Source organism: Stegodyphus dumicola, chromosome 6 (assembly GCF_044657685.1).
Source record: "Stegodyphus dumicola isolate Sdum_Otavi_A_Nest chromosome 6, ASM4465768v1".
In the NCBI taxonomy this organism is placed as follows: domain Eukaryota; kingdom Metazoa; phylum Arthropoda; class Arachnida; order Araneae; family Eresidae; genus Stegodyphus; species Stegodyphus dumicola.
The window spans coordinates 147,628,399-147,650,587 of record NC_140773.1 but is presented as its reverse complement, the minus strand read 5'-3'; the positions used below and the strand labels follow the sequence as shown (position 1 = coordinate 147,650,587).

At 32.1% G+C, this 22,189-nt stretch overlaps 1 protein-coding gene across 2 annotated transcripts in view; it reads right to left on the bottom strand.

Annotated features, from left to right (window-relative positions):
* The window catches only part of LOC118198860 (cell adhesion molecule Dscam1-like), a 199,755-nt gene extending 179,319 nt beyond the window's left edge, over nt 1-20,436 (bottom strand). For both annotated transcript variants that reach the window (XM_085818988.1, XM_085818989.1), the window contains exons 1-3: nt 20,119-20,436; nt 18,819-19,100; nt 6,134-6,253 (exon numbers count right to left, since the gene is read on the bottom strand). In XM_085818988.1, the coding sequence (XP_085675114.1) occupies nt 6,134-6,253; nt 18,819-19,100; nt 20,119-20,272 (556 nt within the window). In that variant the 5' untranslated portion in view covers nt 20,273-20,436. The remainder of the gene's footprint in view (nt 1-6,133; nt 6,254-18,818; nt 19,101-20,118) is intronic.
* Nucleotides 20,437-22,189: the final 1,753 nt, after the last annotated feature.

Sequence of the window (22,189 nt, the reverse complement as noted above, 5' to 3'; positions counted from 1 at the left end):
AGGAAACATAAAAAGTGGGCAGTGCCATGCCGGAATTCGAACTCCGGACCTCCCAACTGCTAGCCTAATTAATGCTTCCAATTACACCACGAAGGCACGTGATCAACAGACAGAAAATACCTTACATGCACAGCAAAAATTTAGGAATATATCTTCGGTTGATAAACAGCGATTATCTGAAGATTGTTGTGGTGTTAATTTCAAATAATAGTTTTAAATAATTTTGCAAAAAGAACAACACCAAGACCAAAAATAAGATAATACAAAGAAATGCCAATTGATGTTTGGAATATACTTTTAGATAAAATATTTATAGGCTTAAATTTTAAAACTTAAAGTGCAGCAAATTAATGACGTTCATGGACAGAAGTTCATCAAAGTCAGTTTCCAGTGATGCTGCTCATATTTACGTACCCAGCCGGAAATTTGAGATTAATAATAATAAATGTATATTAACCTAGATGCGGGAGCTTTCCATCCGGACCTCTAACACCAATTCGCCTTTATTTATTTAAATAACATGAAAAGATAATACAGCTGAATGTGCATGTTAGGAAACTGTTAAAGTAATTTAGAAGAATGTGTGAGATAAATGACGAAAGAAGGGGATATCTAATGTCTAATAAGGGATAAGCAGGTATGCATGCTGCATCTTTCACTATCTAGAGATACCAACACCTCCCATGCCGCTAAAAACACTCTGACGGGAACAAATTAATAATAGATTCAGTTTTAATATACATGAGTGTAGAGGTGGGACAGATTCTGCTCCATTTGCATTACATAGATTTTTACGTTTGCAGACTAATGTCCAATAGTATACGTATGACAATAAGATGTATACATACAATGTATACAGTATATAACATATATATATAGTGTTGCGAAATGTACAGGCGCGGTAAGATGGCTTCCCCGCAAAGCAGTTTTAGGGTTACCATAAAATTGCATAAAGGCAAGGTTGCCACATTTGGCGAGAAATCGCCCGTTTGGCGATATCTGGCCACAAATGCCATGGAAGGATGGAGAACCTTCTGGAACGAATTCTTACCGGTTAGCCCAGAATGTTTTCGAACACAAGCCGAAAACTATATAAACCCTGCTGGTCCGCAGTCAGTTAGAGTGTGTATGCCTCGTCGAGAGGGCGAGTGAGAGTGCCTCGTAAAGTGCGAGAGAGTTAGTATCGAGTGGGTGTCTCGTCTAGCGAGTCAATCCCTGCGGAGTCGATCCCTGTGGAGTCGATCGAGTTGAGAGCCGGTCAGCGAGTGCCGAGTGGGTCGTCGAGTGCACCGAAGAGTCTCTTAGTGTATCGCGGTTAGTGCATCGTCGAGAGAGACTTTTGAGCTCCGGGAACGACTGAACCGAAGAGTCGGGAGCCGTGATCTGTGTGTCGTCGAGTGCATCGCGAGTTGTAGCGTGGAGAGTCTCGAGAGTACGTGGAGTTCCGAGAACGACCGAGCAGAGTCGGGAGCTGTACTCTGGTGCTTTTCAGTAAAGCTATCTCCACCGTTATTGCCTGACAGTGTGGAGGCTTTGTCGCTGATTGTTCCAGCGCGTGTATAGTAGATCTTCTACAACTGTAAAACGTGATTTTGGAGCTGTCCTGACAATACTGGCTAATAAAGTATGTTTCGATACTTCACCAAGTGTCGTCGTTATTCACTCCAAATCCACACGAACCCCGTACGGACGTGAAGGAAGGAAACAACGTAACAACTGGTGTTAGGAAAAAAAAAAGTAACAATATATATGTAAATTATAAAAAATAGGATGGCTTTGCTCTATGCGAACAAGCAACCTTTAATTAACTTTCTGCAATTTCAGGATCCTCCCCCTAGACCAGTACTTTCGAGAACGTTCCAGTCTATTACGTAACCGTTTCTATAAATAGAGAATTCGCGCTATTTGGCGTCCAGAAACTCTTATCTCCCTCTGCTGCTAAGATTCTGTGCTCCGCTTCTCATCTTTTTTCCCTTTGTTAGAATAGTTATGACGTCAAAAGCCTAGATTTCATCGTATTTAGTTTAAAACACTATTTGATATGTAATTAGGAGAATTTCATCTAAAAGAAAAATTATCAACCATTTGAATTGAATAAAAATGTGCAATCAAAAGCAAAATCCTTCTGTGTCATCATTCTGCTGTATTCCACTCAGCCAAACAACGCCTGCACTCTGATGCCAAACTTCGTCACTCATGTGCCCGACTGCCAAAGTATTACATATATATATAAATCAAAATTATTAGTTAAATTAGCAATAATTCTTATTTTCCCCCTCTCTGTTCTAAAAATCGTAATAACTTTTCTGGACTGCATCCTTTCTAGATCATCCATCTTGCATGGTTTTCGTAACTTTGATGACATACCTAATTCGGAACCTGAACTCAGAATTTCGAGAACTGAAACCTCTCTAACCTAAACTAAAACCTTCTCTTGATGAGCCTCTATAATGGATAACTGCGCACTTTAGCTTCAGCTCTCCTGCACCCAAGATGCTACTTCGCTCCCTTTGCTTTGCCTTGCTGGTAACTACGCCGTTATCTAAAATGTGATACTCTACATAAAATTATGGGCTAAGTATTGCGCCCATGACCATATGTGATTGACATAGGCTTACTGTATTTTGTTTATTTCATAAGTCATTGCTTAATTCTAAGAAGCAATTCCTTACTAAAATCATTCTGAAAAATCATGATAATCAATTTGTTTTCCAAGCAAGATATTTTTTATTACATTACATAACATAGCTGCAAATATTTAATTAATATTAGCCTTTTAAAGTAATCAAATAAAAAAAAATTTTTGAATTGATTTTATTGCAAAAGCAATAAGCTGTATTTAGTTTCAAGGAAATAAAAAATATCTGCACTTTTAAGCTTTAAAGTCTCTATCGAATTAAAATACGTGAAATAAAAAATAAAATTCCTCTATTTGCATTACATATATTTGCCCAAAACCATATGAACACGTAAGTTATAATATAATAGTGGATAAACACATATGCATGTACAAGCATGTACATCGTTAATCAGACTTTTCCTACATATGGGGGATGGGCTATGCTTCCAGTTAATCCAGAAACACTGTACTATTTCACAATGTTCCACGGCAAAATTATTGATAACTGCGAACCATTATTATGTTAGCTTTATGAAAATATCAAAATCCTATTTTTATTTTGAACTTAATTCTCTTAAAGAATTATTATTTTGCATTCGTTTCTTAATTTCGATCAGTGCCTTACTTTATTTCATTTTACACTATTTTTTTCATTTATTATTTATATACAAAAATGCCCAAATGCAGACGCAAAGATAGGCGCACATTTCAGATACCCTAACTATATATCACTGTTTCGGAGTCCAGGCATAACTGGCACATAAAAAGTCTCACGTCGGTAAGAGTGTTGAAAATATAGCAGTAAGTTATATAGTTGACATTATCCAATACAAGTGATTCCAAGCTTATAGTGCAATATAATTTATCCATAATAAGCACACCTTTTTGCTATGCTGTTACAATCCAAACTTTTTAGGTTTTGAATAATGAACGACTTAGCCTTTGTCTAAGCAGCCACATAGTGACTTCTATATGACTTTGCAAGTGAAGGAGTTGACCTGATTGTCTTTCAGGTATTCATATCTAGCATTATTAAAGAAGATACTACAGATTCATCCGAATTCGACATAATTATGGATGACTTTAGATGGAATATGCATTTGAAAACAGACGGAAGCATATTGTTGTTTGCGTACAGATTCGTAACAGATTAAAAGCACACAGAATTGATGACAGCTTGATTTAATTTACCCAAAAGAAACACTTCACAGTTCTGGAACTTCCCACAAAAATACTTCTACAATTTTACAACTCTCTACAGTAACATACAGTACAATCAGTAGTTACACTTCAAACTGTTAAACACAAAGCAATGCAAACAGCATCTAAAAAGCGAAGCTAACCAGGAGATATTTCAGTACTTTCGAACTCACCCTCAACTAACAACTGACAGCAGATGCTGTCTCCGATCTTATATAGTTTTCACCTGGCCGCCGAGATATTTCCAATACTTTCTGCTTCTCGAAATTACTGGAAGGCATGTGACGGCCGAATATGGTTACACTTGCACGGAGCATCAATTACAGTTATTCATTTACAATATCCATTGCAGTTATACAGAGATCGGACCAAAATATCGCCAAATGATCATCAGCTCTAGGGATTTCTGACAATTTCTCGCCAAATTATTAATTAAAAAATTAGTCGCCAAAACCCTTGCAATCTTGGCGATATCTAGTCAGATTAGCGAAAAAGCCATTTATTTACTCAGTGTTAAATAGACTTGCCCCTGTATTCTTATTTTTCCAGAAAAGCATCGTTTCTCAAGTGTTTCATGTTACATAATACTGCAAAAAACAACAATTTCACTGTACAAAACATGCAATAATGTACAAAATTCGTAACAAAATCGTACAAATTAACAAGATGACGGAGCTGTCTATCTTCTAGTTAATATGTTATCTAGTTATCTTGGTTCCTGGAAGATTTCATTGTGTGTAGTAGTGTTATAGACAAATAGTCTTGAATTTAAATTGCCTAGATTTTTCATTTCTACTAATTATTATTTTATTGTTATTTTAATTGAAAGGGAATTTATTCAGGAAAATATTTTAAAGGGAAAATGAAAATAACTTTTTAGTTTCCCATGATATTTTAACCAAAAAATTCATTTGCGATTTTTTTATAGCTGAAAACCGTTAAATTTTCGTATTAGATATTCAATAAAAATTCATTCTTTGACATATTGTTAAATGAGTGCTTCACTTTCTGAAATAAGTTGAAATCTGCGTGCCTCTAAAACTGTTTAAAGATAAAGAAGTTTTAATGAATGTTGGTGAATTTATTCTTGAAGTTTCCAAGAAAACATTTTTAGTGTGGTAAGTCCTCATTTATTCAATGTATTCGATGCCAAAATATTTTGTTCTTTGAATGTTTTAACGCTGTACCTGATCCTGTCAAATGTAAGAAAACTCACCAGCGGGTGAGCGGTAAAGTTACTGTACGCTGGTAGTTTGGTTCTAGGCTCGGCGAACGGGCTGGCTTCATAAACTTTTTGCGCGTTATTTTCCAGGCGTATACGAGCAAGTTTCGCTTAGGAAGTCCTCCACGAAGGCATCCCTCTCGTTCGGCAGATAACCCTCCAGTGCTTTTCAGAATGCTAATCAGAATAAACTAATAAACCAATTGTAAGAAAATTTACGAAATGTACATTAAATTGGAAAAAAAAAATAAGCAAAAAATTGCTTCATAATGAAAATTTTGCATTACAACATATTTTTATATTTAAATTTCATTAAAAATAAAATCGCGGTATAAAGACTAATAGAAGTTGTTTAATTAGACAAAACCACCATTAATAATTAGTTAAAGAAAAAAAATTACTTGTGAGAGAAATATTTGAAAACAAAACTCTGTGAATGTGGCACTGTTACGTTAACCACTGTAACATCGCAACTTTCAATAAATAGCGGAACTTAAATAGCATGTTGCGAGTCATGTTACAGTAGGAATGATGCATGTTACTCAGAAATTTAGTCTCTACATTTTTCTTCCTTACTTCTGAGAGATTCGCATTAAGCCTTCATGAAATATATTCAGTTTAAAGTATTAAAAATCGTCAATTAATCCTTTATTATCAATTATAATTACATGGCATAATTCCATTCACCCAAGACTGCTCCCATCCCTTTTATTACTCTAATTCTAGTATTACGCACATAGCTCGAGCTGCAGCAGAAGCTGCAGTAGAAAGTTTTTACTTTATTACAACAACAACAAAAAAAAAAAAAAAAAAAAAAAAAAAAAAAAAAACATAATAAGAGGAAACACTTGTGCAAACAATTCACCGCTTCGAACTTAAATATTTTCATTCAATGCATTATTAGAATCACCCAACTTTTGAAAAAAATTCAGCAACATCACTTGCTCAACAATGACAGCGCAACTGAGTAAACATTACGGGACTAATATTTCCTCCTTTTGAAAAGCACCTTACTGTTAAAAGAAAACTGACAATGTGTGTAATTCGCAAACAGCTCTTTTTTTTTTTTTTTTTTCCTTTGGGATACGCACCGTTGGCTTTCCTCCAAGTGACATCAGGAGTTGGATATCCGAACGTAGCACAGGTCAGTGTGACTGCCTCTCCCACTGATGTGGAGATGTCCGTCGGTTCCCTTACCCATTTCGGTGGACCTGTAATGAAAATCAACGCACGGTTAGTCATGGTTGAAAGGCCTATCCCATTAGCCGCGAGTTACCTCGCGTTGTTACTTACTACGCATACAACTAATGAACAAACACAAATGAATCAACAGCGTTATTATTCATGAACTGGTGTTGTCCCCCCCAAAAAAATGGCAATTCTGATATATTTAATTGTTTCATTAGCTTGAAAGCATAGCGGAGTCCAGGGACACTCATGTTAGTGGAGGCATCAGGATTTTTCCCATGCAGTAGTAGTAAATTGTTCAGATCGTAATTTTTTTTTAATTTTTTTTTTTATTTCTGAGAACATTAATGGCGCTTTATCGGTATACCATGCACTAGTAATTTGATAAGAATCGAAATGATGTAAAGCTGTTAGTGGATAAGTAAAAAGAGTTTGCTCATTAATATTATTTAGCTAAAAATTATAAGTGGTCGATCCGAGGTATTTAATAGTTTCATTATGCTGAAAGGTGCAGCACTTTTGTTGTAAGCATGTAAGAGAGAACTACTGTTGCAAAAGGGGAGATTAAACAAATCATATTGGTTACTAACATCTAACAAACATAAAATAAACATTTGGCATCTACACAAATCATAGCGTGGCAAAATGCAGTACGTGTTTTATACAAGCAGATAACTCTCACATTATTCAGGAAACATATTTGGAATGCTTTACATTTTGCTACATCATTTCCTTTCCTACCAGCAAGGAAACAGAAATACATAAAGAAAAATATCTCGAAATATTTTTTAAGTAAACAAAAGATGAAAACATTTCACCGCAATTACTAACCTTTTTTCTCGTACCACTTTTAACCCATGATTTAGAAATTTTTTTTTGTTCGCATAGTTTTCTTCTTACAGAAATAACCGGTTTCAGGAATTTATGATAAGAATTCTCGTGTGCATTTCAAGGCCTTTTATTTATGTTCTAAGACAATTCCTTCTAAGACATTCACATTCATTCTCTTCCTCTGCCATGACTAACTAATGTTAGTCTATAAATACGAAGCTTCAAACTGCGTAAATTGGGCACTTACGCAAAAATTAGTCCTAAGTTGTTATAGAGTGTTAGATGTTAATAAACAATGGAATAATAACGTATTCTATATTAAAGTAGCTGAAGAAAATCTTCGGTGAACGAGAAAGAAACGGAGAGGAGAGAAAAAATAAAAACGCTGTAGAGATTTGGCCTTCATGCTGTGTTCAGGAAAACGAAAGTATAAAATGCTGTTACTAAAATTAAAAATCTAACTAAAATTGATAAATTTTGGTGAACAAAAAAGGTTACTGAAAAAATATCTTATTATTCATTTTATTTTGTTTATTTGAATAGCATGCTCTGTTTACATATTTTAGCAAATACAGCATTTTTTCTTCTGGAAAAGAGAATTTGTATTAGTTTCAGCTTCGAAATACAGTGTTTTTTATGCATCTCAAATTCACCTAATATTTAATTTTGAATAATTTTAAAATTCTGATTTTCGTACTTCTCTTCAAGACATTCCCTTATTAATTCTACCTTATTTTTTCTCTCATCCGTTATTGAAATTCTTCAGACGAAAACTACCTGTATTTTTTATTAAGATCAAATGGTCTTACGATCATTTACTGAATCTTTAAATTCTTTTCGTTTTAATTTGGCGTGCGAAAAGGAATCACTTGCAAGAAATCAATTAAATGAAGTGAGTTGTACAAAACATTTGTACGGAAAAACTTTATTATATATATATATATATATATAAAAAAAAAAAAAAATCTGAAATGTTTCAGATTTTAAATTACGTCCAAAGGGGCGTTTTTTTAACGTTACCTTTATTTATTAAATATCATGTTCTTTGCACTTAAACCATAAAATTCAGTTCAAGAGCAATATCGCAAAATAATGTTAAATTAAGCATATCTTTAGAATTTCCGATATACACAGTCTCGCGAGCTGGAGATAAAAGTATTTTTTTTCTATATAACGTTGCCATTTCTCGCTTTTAAAGCATTGAGTTTGTAAATCAAAAATTCGTTAAAGTTTTACAAAATATAAAATCTATAATAAAACAAATTCCAAATTTGGGATTTCAGATGCCCATATTCGCAGTAGGATTTCGTCATTCAAAACTCGATGGCTCTATGTACCATTGTTTTATTACAATGCGAGAAATAGACAATCATTTATGCAGATTTTTCATTATTTAATTTCTTCAAATATAATGCAGGACTCTAACATTTTGTGGCAACAGTTTGAAAAGTGAACCGACATTTATAAGTCCGACGCAAAATCGCAAAACGAAAACAATAGTCCTTCAGGGACAAAGCCCCTTTGGACTAATAAAAAACCGATAAAAAAGTTTTGTTATTATAATTTGAATTATTTTCTTAAAAGAATTAGTGACATTTTATTTTATTTTACATTGTAATCATTTGGCATCTACACAATGACTGTGACAGCCTTGAACATCATTCAGGTGACAGATCGATTTTGCTCAGTTTCGCCCTGATGTTGAAGGACAGGAGCGCTGGTATAGGTCTGACAGCCCCACCCTTTTTTCTCTACCAACAACCTCTCGACAGGACTTTCTGCTTGCCGCATATTTTAAGTGTTCCCTGCTGCACAGACTTTGTATGTTTACAAACATTCATGCCTTCTTCGGGATTTGAAAGCAGGCCCTTCGACGCGGGAGACAACATCACTAACCGCTTTCCCGTATAGGTTCAAAAATCATGATATTTAACAAATAACTGCATTTTCTCGCGTCAGATATTTTTTTCTATAATATTTTACGCATCAAGGGTAGCCCCACTAACAAATCCTTTGTAGAGCTGAAAAATATGGATGTAAGATAAACTATATTTTTTAATAATTTCCTAAATGTTTAAAACACTTAAGTATTAAAGGTTTTTTTTTAACTTATTCGCTTTAAGATATTTTTTTTTAAATGTGGCAAAATAGTTGATGTAATCCATTAACGATAACAGATAACTAATATTGTATTCTTAATAATATTGTATACCTGGGCAAAGATTTCAAAATGGGGAGTTTCAAACAATGCACTGAAATAATTTTTTGACACTAAAATTTAAATTTACTTTTTTGTAACAAGGCAATGGAAAAGCAAAATGTTAAACAAATTGGATAAACTTTTTTTTTCGAAATTATTTATGTAAGATTATTTTTTTCGCCGTTTCGGTTAAACTGGATTTCAGTTAAGCGAGTTTTTATCGTAGTTGGAAACAAACAAACACAATTCAGTTAGTGTGAAATCTTGAATGTAAGGCTTCTCATTTTTGTTGCCGAGTGCTCTCTTCTAATTAATTTACTGAAACCTTGTGATCTCCATTTCTTCTTGTTCAAACTGCAGCTACAGCTTGTGTATGCTAAAGCAAAGTAGACCATGATTGAACCTTTTTAGTACGCATATAGAATTATAATTCGCTTGTATAATAGCAATACTATAAATTACACATGTACTGAAACAGAATATGACATGAGACGAGAATTATCTTTTTAATAATTTTATACGTCTGGGTTTTTGGAAATCTGTTGTAACGAATACTTAAAAAAAAGTACGTATCTTTGAAACAAACAGCTGACGAGTTGGAAAATGAAATGCATATCTCTGAAACTTCTAACATTTTATGAAACAATCCGTAGCCAAAAAAGGAAATGAATCATAATTAGAAGAATGGAGTGTCTAACTAAAGTAAAATGTCGACAAGGAAAAAAAACCATAGAAATGAAAAACATTGATAATTAAGTTTATATAAATATCAGGGTTTTTGAAATCAAAATGCACATATAGACTCAATTTTTAGTTAAATTCAAAAATGCCTCTCTAAATTGAGATGAATAAACTTGTTAAAAAACATTCGAAAATATTAGAGTAAAACGGAAACTTCCACGACCCAGGATCGAATCCTGTTTAATGCGCTCAAATTTAAGTGGCTTTTTTATGGCTTTTGCTGATGATAACGTGAATACGAGCCGATTTTCCTTAAACAATTCTCCATGAATATAATTTTTCACTAAGCCAGATAACATTCCCATACATTTTGACTTAATTGATAAGACAAACGAAAAACAACCTGTTAAAGATATGTATATTTTATATTATTGCTCTTGGAAGAGTTTCATATTACTGCACTTCGAACAATATTTTTGCATCTTTAAAAAAGGAGTACACATGTCAGAATACTAGAAATGCATAAAGCGTTTTTGGACAGCTTAGGTTAATTTAAAATCCAGTTTTATTAAATTTTAAGCCTAAATTATTCTGCTGCCTGGAAAAGTCATGTCACATCCATGAAATCATTGAGTTTGGAGGTTAAAGGGCATTAGCGCATTACAGCACTTTTCGGCCTTCGACACGACGTTGCGTTTTGAACTAAGTGCATTTGAATGTAGAAGCTTCCATTTCTTCGATCTTTACGTGCGACAGCCACGTTATTTATCAGATTTCTTATCCTATCATCCTGTTGTTCTTCTTTCTTCAAGATCAACAGACAATTCAAGCTGTCGAAAACGACAGATACCTAAATATGTACCCGCCCAAAACTTCCAGGAATGTCAGAAGCTCTGAAGCAAGTGTGTGTGCTTCATTAGATGTCTATTCAAAAAGTGATTAGGTAATAATTTTTTTGCATTTCAAAAAGAAATGCGTTATAAACTCTTTTTGGGAACTTTTTGAACATAAGAATATTTTGTTAGTTCACTTTGCCTAACATAAAAATAACGTAATCTTTAAATTCAAACCATGTCGAACTTAAGTGTTTAGGAAACATATCGTAGCAGAGACAATGAAAGATAATAAAAGATTTATCATCGAATTTCAAAAAATATTTATATGAATTTTTTGCACCCATTTGTCAAGTTTAATATCGCTACTATTAACAATAAATGAGGAAGTGCATTTATTATTAAAACTTATGTTCCACAAAGGAACCTTTCAGGAACCTACTCACAAATACTTTTTTTAAGCGAAAAAAATTTGTAAGCAACTCATGAATCTTTTAGAAATATGTATATGCATATAAAAGAACAAAATCCATTTACGTATATCTAATTTTAATCAAAAGAAAATAAAAGTCGTTAATTAGAGGCCAAAAGGGGGCATTACAAATATTTTTATTAATTATTCTAATGGCATAATGTTACAATATTTTAACAGCTTGCCCATTCCTGATAATATTTAAAAATCTGCATAATAATTGCTAGTTAAATAAAATTCTTTGGTAACTAATTTTCAACTCCGAAAATACCGAAACCAGGATCGCAGGTGGTCTAGCTGCTTAGCTTTTATAGCATAGATTGAAGAAACGGTCATAGATTCATGGTCTGGCTGTATGTTAACACATGAGTATTAAACTTTAACTTTCTCTAGTGCGTAATTTAGTTGTTACCCTCTTTTAAATGTATTTAAATGTATGATGAAGAACACTATTTGCAGTCTTTGTTTTATTTTTTACACAAATAATAAAGTAATTCATTTTATCTGAAACATGCAAAACCAAAGATGTTTATAAATAAAATAAATTTCTACATTACATGCATGTTTTTTTTTTTTTTTTTTTTTTTTTTTTTTTTCGGATACAAAAATTTTAGATCTCAAAAGCGAGTAAATGATTTTTCATACTCAGTTTCGAGATACGAACCACAGCCAGGACACGAATTAAAGTCGTAAGTCGAGACACCATTATACTTAATTAGAAACATAGAACATTGTACACTTGGTTTACTACATAGAAAAACATCATTTAAAAAATAAAAATTACCATTCATTTAGCAGAGTATATTAACATTACTATTTCAGATTTTTTATATCTACCTTTTTCTATGAAAGATCAGTAAGATAGAAACTAAAACAAACTTAAAGATTGCAATTTAGTCAAAGTGAACTGAGCGAGTTGTATTTTTGTTTCTAACTTGTTCCGAAGACTGGTCCTCTGTAACTACTGTTATTATCGCAAAAAATTAAAGGTATACGAAATTATCCTTAAATTAACACTTATAAAGTCAGAGATGCAGATACATTACTAGCGCAAAATGCACCTTTTAGAGAGTTAGTGTTTATCAATTCTTCTTGAATAAGTACTCTTGATATTTGAAGTCTAGTAACTAAACTCAGCCCTTCATTTCAATTGGATACGCTCAGAAATGTGAACCTTTTGTTTCTATTTTCTTTTAATGCAGGAAATGCCTGAATACTTCGTTATGTTTTTTATACAAGCGAAAGGATAAGGTATCACAATATACATACATAATTTAAGCATCTATCTTACATTCAAAAATACTTCGTGCTCATTTTTACTGTTGTTGCTGACAACGTTTATATCATTCGAACTGAAACAGAAATATATGATAGCGTAAGTAACGTGAGAAGGTAAATTTAATTTTTTTCCTTGTAATACTACCTTGCGGGTATATGTTTGAAATTATTTTGAGTAAAACTATGTAAGTGTTGAAAATGATTATTTACACGCTATTTAACAAGTGCCAGAGTAAGTAGGAAAATGGCAGTGCATAAAAATCCTTATAATGCCTTTTTACGCACAGCTAGTTCTATTTGTTGCGTAACATTAACGTACAGTTTTTGTTCAGTAGATATGTACAGATTTAAGTTATCAATGAAAACCATTTTCCAACTTAATTCATTTTAATTTAAGTTTTATGTAGTGTTTTCTCTGCTTAGTAAAGTAACTAACACTCTTTCTACTGATATACAATTATAATTATTTTTCAATTTAGGTCTTCACTATTTCTTTTTTTTAACCCAAATAGGCGTTAATCCAAAAGGGCTATTAGTCTCAAAACGGTATTTTGCGTTGAATCACTCAAAGCTCTGAATCACTTTTCAAATTGTTGCTACTAAATATTATCGCCCTGTATTATATTTAAAGAAACTAAATAATGAAGAATCTACATGAATGTATGCATGTTTCTCTCATTGTGAGAAAACAATGGTACCTAGAGTCATCAAATTATGAATAATATAGTCCTCCACCCGAGCACGTGCACCTGTAAGCCCGAATTCGGGAATCTGTTTTATTGTCTAATTTATATTTTGTAAAACTTTAATGAATTTTTTATTTAAAAAAACTCGACAATTTTAAAGCAAGCAGTGGCAACACTGTAGGGAATTCTATTTCTATCTCCAACGAGCGATTTTGATCTCCAATGCTGTTTTTAAATACTTTCAGCACAATGTGGTGTTAGCCCAAACGCTCTCGAAATGTGTATGTGTCGTAAATGAAAAAAAAAATCCTCTTTGGGAGTAATGTAAAATCTGAAGGCTTTCAGATTTTATTTAATTTTTTTACGTCTTTCGCAAATCTGCCAGTTTTTTGCTTGGTATTATCAAATATTTCACATTCTTAGATATTATATCAGATCTTTATAACCCAAACGATTCTGAGATTTGATATTATATATGAGGTCAATATTCCCAGCTGCACGTGATTTCTCTAAAATTCTTCAGCATTTTTAATTTTGTCACCAGATTATGTCGCTCTTATGCATTTTAAACCGATATGCCATTTAATTAAATGTTGAAGTAGTTTACATTTTACAGTGCTTAAATTTAACCGAGGTCCTTCTTTAGTACTTCGTAATTTTTTAGGGAAATCAAAATTTAAGTTAAAGCGTGCCCGAAGACTTAAAGGCAAGATTTTTGTCACTTAACTGAACAGGAAGACTAACAGGAAATTTCGATAATCATGCAACAATTGAACATTCACATCATCTGGGAAGCTTAAAATACGCTAAAAAAAACCTTAAGCAAACAGAGAACAAATACCTAACGCTGAAATATAATCCCTGTAGGCAGTGGAATACCTATGAATCAAGAGCGCTTAAAATGAGAAAATCAAAACAGAGAAGAAAATTGTATATAACAAGAAGGATTACTATTGAAATTGCTCACATTTCCGTTGCCTTTGAAACCATGTCTTACTATCATTAATTAAATCTCCATGCACTAATTTTATTACATTTTTTAATTTTAATGATGCATTTATTTTATAACCTGTGTAATTATTTTAATTTAATTTTTAGCCCAAAAAGGCATTACCCTAAATGGGCTATTTGTCTCGAAATGGAATTTTGCGTCGTCCACTATGAACAGCTGTATCACTTTTCAAATTGTTTAAAAATTGAAATTAAATAATGAAGAATCTGCATGAATGTATGCATGTTCTTTGCACTATGAAAAACGATGGTACCTAGAGCCATCAAATTTTGAATAACGTAGTTCTCCATCCGAATAAGGGCACCTGTAGCCCGAATTTTGAATTTCAAAAATTTTTATTACATATTTCATATTTTGTAAAACATATTTTGTAAAAATTTAATTAAAAAACTCAACAACTTCAAAGCCAGCAGTGGCAACACTGAACGGAATAAAACATTTCTATCTCCTGTGTGTGAGACTGTCTGTCGGAAATTCTAAAGATGCGCTGTTTATAATTATTTCGTGATTTTGATGTTAAAATAAATTTTATGTGGCGTAAGCGCCTTAAACGTGACATTTAATAAAGTTAATGCAGAAAAGTTAATAATAAAAAGATTAAAAAAATTGTTAGCCATCTTGCTCAGAAAATTGAATATTGATATGATTAACTGAGATAAGACAATCAAAAATAGAAAAATGTATGCCAACATTTAGCACCACATCGGGAATTCTAAACATATGCTGCTATGTTGCTTTTAAAAATTTTGTAATTTTACTGTTGAGTTTATACGGCGTAAGCACTAAGTAAACGATGGTCAATAATGAAGCTAAAAAGAGGAAAAATGTTTAGCAGGAGTGAATGCAATAGCAGGATGCGAGATCTTCGACAGCGTAGAAGCCTTAACAAATCCTTTTGGGTGGTCATTAAAATCTGAAACGCTTCAGATTTTTTTCCCAAGATTTCAGTTTTTTCTTCCAAACTATTATTCGTTTTAGTTAATTTTTAATAATCTTACTTAATATTTTATTTACAGTTTTTGACAGCTTTTGACAAGCTCCGGACTTTGAACTTTACAAATAGCGCCTTTCAAGTACATTTTGAAAAGTTTTGATAACGCCTGGCGTTTGCCTTCTAGCGTCTCAAGCTGGAAATATTTACAAAAAAAAATATTTAAACTAATTATTTTTAGTTTTGCCTAAAAACAAATTTACTTTGATTACTAAATGAGAGATACTAATTATTTCAATGAAGTAATAATGTATTATTATTTTTTATTTATAGCAACTATATGTTTTTAATGACTTCCCATTTCATTAATTTTTTTGACAGGGCAATTTCAAAAAATTAAAACAATTAAATCATAAAATCAAAATGATTATCCATTAAATGTTTAGTAACTCTCTAAACATTAGAGTTTGGGATCCACAGTAGAACGAATTTATTACAGGAGTATGTGTTAGCTCGGTTATGATGTCCCCAATGGGAATAGGCCATAATTGTTATGAAGAATATTATTTCCTTATAATAGACATATTCCCCCTATAAATAGTAAATCAATGTAAAATATAAATAATTAGTAAATTACTGACTGAAAATGAATTTGTCAGGTGAGAAGTTCAAGTATGAAAAGTTGAGGAATAGTCACTTATCAAAGTAACAACCTGAATTCTCGTCATGATAAAATGCATGAGAAATAAAACCCCAGAAAGAATTCTCTGAGAAGAAAATGGTATGTTACAAGAAGATGCAGAAGCTTCACTTTTTCTATTTCTTTCTTTTTCACCTTAATCCCAGGCACCGGCTTGTCTCTTTTCTCAGGGTGAAGGGATGACATCACGGGACTGAGTCAGGCGATAGCGTGCGGTCACGGCTAGCTCTACCGGCCATTTATTTTTCTGACCACTGCTCACAGTGAGGGTGTGGTTGATCATTTTTTCTCCTCCCCTCTTCCCCGCTACATGCCGTTAAGGGCTATCAATAAAAGAATGATTGCGGGTGTTTTAAGAGATATGACGAAAAAAGAGTGTCGCGTCATTTTCAATAAAAAGGCTACTCGACAACTCTCTTTGGGAAATCTACAGATGAATGACTCACTCTTGGATGATTTGGCGAGAAAGCAAGCTAATTAATTCGATACAAAAAATGAAATTTCACAAATAGCTATAATAAATTCCTTTTAGAATCATGGATGATTTGAAATTTTGCCATATTCACGTGCTACTATATCGTATCATGAAGATGCCTATAGCATTTTCAAATATTCCGGCAATTTGGCAAGTTTTCTATGTAAGTTTGAAATAAGCGAAAGTAGTTTAGCATAAATGTTATACTACTTGAATAAAATGAATTAATGCCGCCTTTCACTATTTTTTACAGTACCTAATGTACATGAAAGAAAGGCCCTGTAAACTTCTTCTTTGGTTTACTTATCATACTTTATTCAGCTCTGTTTCTTGCATAAAGTATTATGTAAAAATTACATTGCTATACCTCATTTCCGAAAGAGACCTGAAATCTCTCTATTTTCCTTTCATTGCAAGCGCTTTGTCAATTGAAAAAGGGAAAGAGAGGTTTTAAATTATAGCTATTTCTCTTATGTCGCGTTGTTGCTTAAAAGTGCTTTATAGTAGACGCCGCTTAATATGATAACGGTTTAATGTTAAAATTCGGAAATTGGTATCGAATGGCCGAAATCCCGTCTATTTTTATGCAAAAACTAGGAATACACACCGCTTTTTATCATTAAAAATTCGGTTCATTTTATCAAGATACCATCCGAAGTAAATTCTCCAAATAATGTCAAACTAAATATTAAAAACTATCAAATAACTAAAGAAAGAAATTAGAAACTACACTAACATTAGAAACAGTATATAAATGAACTTTTGTGTAACACTTGCCCACAATCCACTAACAGCATTTTTTTTTTCTTTAGTTAAAATGCTGCGAAAGTAAATATTTATACGCTTCTGCTTGTATTTATATTAAATTGATCACTATTCTTCAAATCAGCTAACGCAAATTTGCGATGAGAGAAAATATCCTTCATATTAGCTTTTCTCATCGTTTAATGTCATCAAAGTGGTCTCCCAGGCGGGAAAGTGGTTAGTGACTCTGATTACCGTATGGAAGGCCTCGAGTTCGAATTCCGTACGGAGAGGGTTTGGATGTAAATTTTCTGTCCCTTCATAGGAAGCAACGGTAGCAAAATCTCTTAGGTGCCCCTATACTAAAGCGACCATCGCTATGATGACTAATGGTCGAAATTGGGGGGGGTGAAATGTTATCAAAATAGTCCTGGACAAACGCGATTACATTTAGTGGCTCCTACTGTAGATTAATTCCAAATATCATATTTTTAGTATACGTAACAGCAAGTAAACTAAAGAGATACAGTGTGACAAATTTTCAACACAGATTTTTATTTTTATTCGTACTTTCCAATATTCTATGATAAAAATAAATCTTTCTATGGATTGTTTGCGTTTGGGTGGAGGAAGGAATTTCTGTTATACAGTCTGTTCTCTTATATGTCACGACTGTAGCCTTCAGAATGACAGGTAATCTATATTCTAATGCATTTAGATTTAATTCTTTAATATTTGCAAAATGAACGAAACTAATATTTCTCCTTACCTATTTAATTCCATATCTACAGAATTTTTTATCTTATTAACTTAATTTTAAGTTTATTTTTCGTTCATTGTGCTTTTGAAATCTTAAATAGTATGGTTTATAAGGTTCTAACATTTGAAACTTAAATAGAATGTTTATTAACATTTGAACTTTTTCAATAGTATTTAGTTTCTATGATTGTTATATAAAGATATATAAAAAATTATTAAAAATCTTTTAAAATCCTTGATACAAATTTTTATAAATAACGCAATCGGTCAGATTTTTATAGCAGGATTATAAAAAATATAATCTTAGCATTAGTTTCTTAAATAACGTATTCTGATACCGCATTTGATCATTTTTAGCTCCTTTTTTAATGTGTTATGAAAAGTGAGAATCCGTGAATTCTGGTATATTTTTTATGATGCCCAAACAGAAAATATTACTTGCCTTCCTAAAAAGTATTTTCTATGATCAAAAGGATAACAATATTATGTTACGTGTTACTTCAAAAGCATTTATTTTAAAGAATTTTTAATTTTGCCATGTGTAGCAAAAGTTTTTTTTTTTTTCTTTTTTTTTTCTTTTTTTTTTGCTTAATTTCATCGAAATTTAAAATTTAAAATAGAGTTACTTTAAGTTTTCATGTTTTCAAATTTTTAGTATTACAGAGTTGTCAAATTTCAGTGTTATTTCATATTTATGTCAATAACATGAAAAACATGCAATGCCCTGTCTGGGATTCGAGATATACTTTCGAAATACCAACTAGATAAAATACCTGCATGCAAAAACATTTGTGTTACGTGAATAGGAGCCAGTCTGCTTTAAACTCCTCTGTACAGGTAAGCCGTCGCGTCCTTTGCCTTAATCCAAATAATTCAGTTCAGTGCAACGTTCTTCACCAGTATGGAACAGAATCACGCCTTAGTTTATCTGATAATTACCAATCAGATTTAAACTAAGCAAAATTGAATAGCATAGATTTGCTTACCTCTCACAGCAAGATGAGCTGAATACGCGTCTTGACCTCGATTGTTTTTTGCTATACACGTATAATTTCCTGAGCTTTCAACATCTACTTTGTTTATTACTAGCCTTGAAAAATCCTGATGGGTCATAATATCCACATTATCATTAGCAGTTAGAGATTCTCCGTTTTTTTGCCACTGGAAATGCACAGGAGCTTCTCCTTCTAGCAGTCCACAATATATCTGAACTTTTAATCCTTCTTTTACATTAGCTGGCAAGTGGAATGGTTGAATACGGATTTTATCTGAAAAATAACCACAGTATAATATCTATAAAAGGTATTTAACGAAGTGAATTTACTGTTCTCATATAAATCTCCGATGAATATAGATTGTCATATAAAACTCCGATGCAGTTGTTTATGCTAATTATGAATGAAGTTTTAGATCGCAGATTTATTTTCTACACATTTTAGTCATGTTTACAAAGATGAAAACTAGATTAGATTTAATATTTGTAAAGCTAATCTGGAATTTTAAACGTAAAATTGTAGCTCTTAATGTTAATATTTTGTCCAAGGCTTGTATTTTATATACATTCAAAGTATTGGAATAAGATAACGGAATATATCGTTTTATATGCATTTAAAGTATGAAATATTTATTTCATTATTCTACTACTTATGCTTTATATAGCATAAGTAGTGGAATAATGAAACAAATGTTTCGGAAGGGCATTATGGCCTACATCTGTCATGACTTGCTTAAATTCAGCGATTTACATGGATATTGATTCATTTATCTATTTTTTCAATAAAGTAAACTTCCTAAAATAATTAGTTTTCTTTTAAATTCAAATCAATGATAATTATTTTTGTTATTAACTGTACTATGATATATTTGATTCTAAATGAAGATAAATCAGTGCAAAGGTTTATTACACGCAAAGCATTTTTTCACTTTGTCTAACAGTTTTTCTCTGGATGAATTTGTTACTAAAATTCATATCATGATTTGACTACTCTGATCTCTAAATATGTTAACGAAGGATATTTGGGATTTATTTTAGCCTTATTATCACTTGTTACATAGCAATTTTTGAATAAAACAAATTAAATTGCAATTATATAACACTGTAGATTTTAAGATGATACTTAACATCCTATTTTATTGATTTAGACTTAAAACAGAATTAATATAAACCATTTCCATAATTTCCAAAACATGATAAATTTAATTAGGGGAATTTTCGTTAAGACATTTTTAAATGCTACAACAATAATAACTCACAATTTACAACCAGTAAGGAAATTTACGACTTACCTTCTGCCAGAACACCTTTACAATATAAAACGAAGTACAAAACAAACCACTGCAACTGTCGTTTATCCAAAGAGAAGGATCCGTTTCCTAGTACCCCAGGCGGAGGCTTTCCAGTTCTGTACATTATCCATCTCACAAAGAGAAACATATCCATAGCTAAGACACATACATGGAGTTCAATTGCAACTGAGCAAGCACATAAGGAATCCACACAGATCCCGACTTGGTGGAACAGCAACTGGATCGGTGAGTATCCGTTCAGTCAGAAGAGCTGGTTTGAAACATCTTGTTATGGTCGAGACCGGGCTCATTCTGAAGCCTATGTCAGCGCCACACTCTGACAGTTTTATGAAACACTCTTTGCTACAAGGACGTAATGGAAAGTTCCAATATATTCCAGCAGGTTGGGAAGGTGGGATGTGACTTTTCTTTGGAAAAGTTAAACCCTTTTTGAAACTCTGTGTCTGAGGCTTTGCACTTCTGTATCTTTCGAGCTTTGATTCAGAAGCTGGAGCTGTACACAATTGTGTTCACGGTAAAATTTTGAGGCGATAACTGGAAAATAAATTTTAAATCTTCTATTTCTGAGTTTGATAAATAATACCTTTTCAGTCATTAATTATTATGGGCCAATTAAATTCAATCTCTGAAAAAATATCTTCAAATAATTAATCATTACAGCATTCGCAAAAGGATAGATTTATATGTGCAGTCCTATTTATAAGAAATGAACTTATAATCTTTACAATTTGTGTTAAATTTACAATTTATTTTAAATTAAATATTTTTGAGCAGTTAGTCTAAAAATAAAATGATATCTTTGTTTATACAAATATTATTTCTTTCTGAACTGATAATACTGAAAACATAATGATGCATACTGAAAACAGAATGATGCAGATTACGGTCATTGTGGTTAATATGCATTAATTATAGAGAGAATTCATGTTCAGTTACAATCTATTTTTGTAATAAAATAGATAAAGTTATTTCAACTGTATTTTCACTTGTATTTTCTTGATTAGTTAAATACCTGAATTCAAGAGAAGGCCAGCAATTGGCTTTTGGCTGCCCCAAGAAGTATATTTGATGAAATTCGAAAAATACATATTTTTAGAAAAACTAAATTATTATTTCAAATTGCTTATGACTAAAAAAGGAATAAAAGTTTGAAAATGACTATGCAAGGAGATAAAAGGTTTCAGTATTCAGGGCATGCTTAACAATTTTAATTTTCAGTGTCGGCAACCTGCATTTAACTGTAAACGTATTTTTAAGCAAAATGTTGAAGTATTACATATGAAAGAAATTTTATGCATAATTAGTCTACGCACCCCTCCAAACTCCTTTCCTTTCCTGTACTGTTGATGAGGAGAAATGCATACTTTACGTTATTTATCTACAGTGAAACAAATACAATGTTAATCATTAAACATCCGCTTCGATTTCGTTAGGAGTAGAGGATACGATAAACTCATTATTTTTTAATCTGCCTTCGCTATTTTTGTAATGAATGTAGATACACGCACACATATATTCATTTTTATAATATGCATACAAAACATCAAAACATCTAAAGATTTCACGAAATTTTGCGCAGAAGCATCTGCATAAACTTACACTAATTGAGAATGCAGTTTAAAAACCAACAATTTTTCAAACGACTTTCAGTAAATGCTAATGATTAATTCATTTCTAATAAAAATTTACCAGTAACAATAATAGTTTTTATGCTCAAATTTACATTTTCAAGCAGACATAGCTTCCTGCCTGTATTTAAACCTTTCCAGCGGCCCAGTTCTTTGGTTCTCCTCATGAAAAATCGGTATATAAATAACATTCATTTATTAATTTTTATTTATAAAATGATTATTTTTTCCTTTCGTTCCGTTACCTTCCATTCCGTACAGTGACATTTAGATTATCAAGGGTAATAAGAAAACAAAATATTTTAAGTAATAAGCCAATAAATTACCAGATCGTATGATCCGGTAAAAGCAATCACGCTTCTCAGAGTTAAATATCTTCATCCGTGGACATATATCATTTTGTTCAAATGAAATTAAAATCT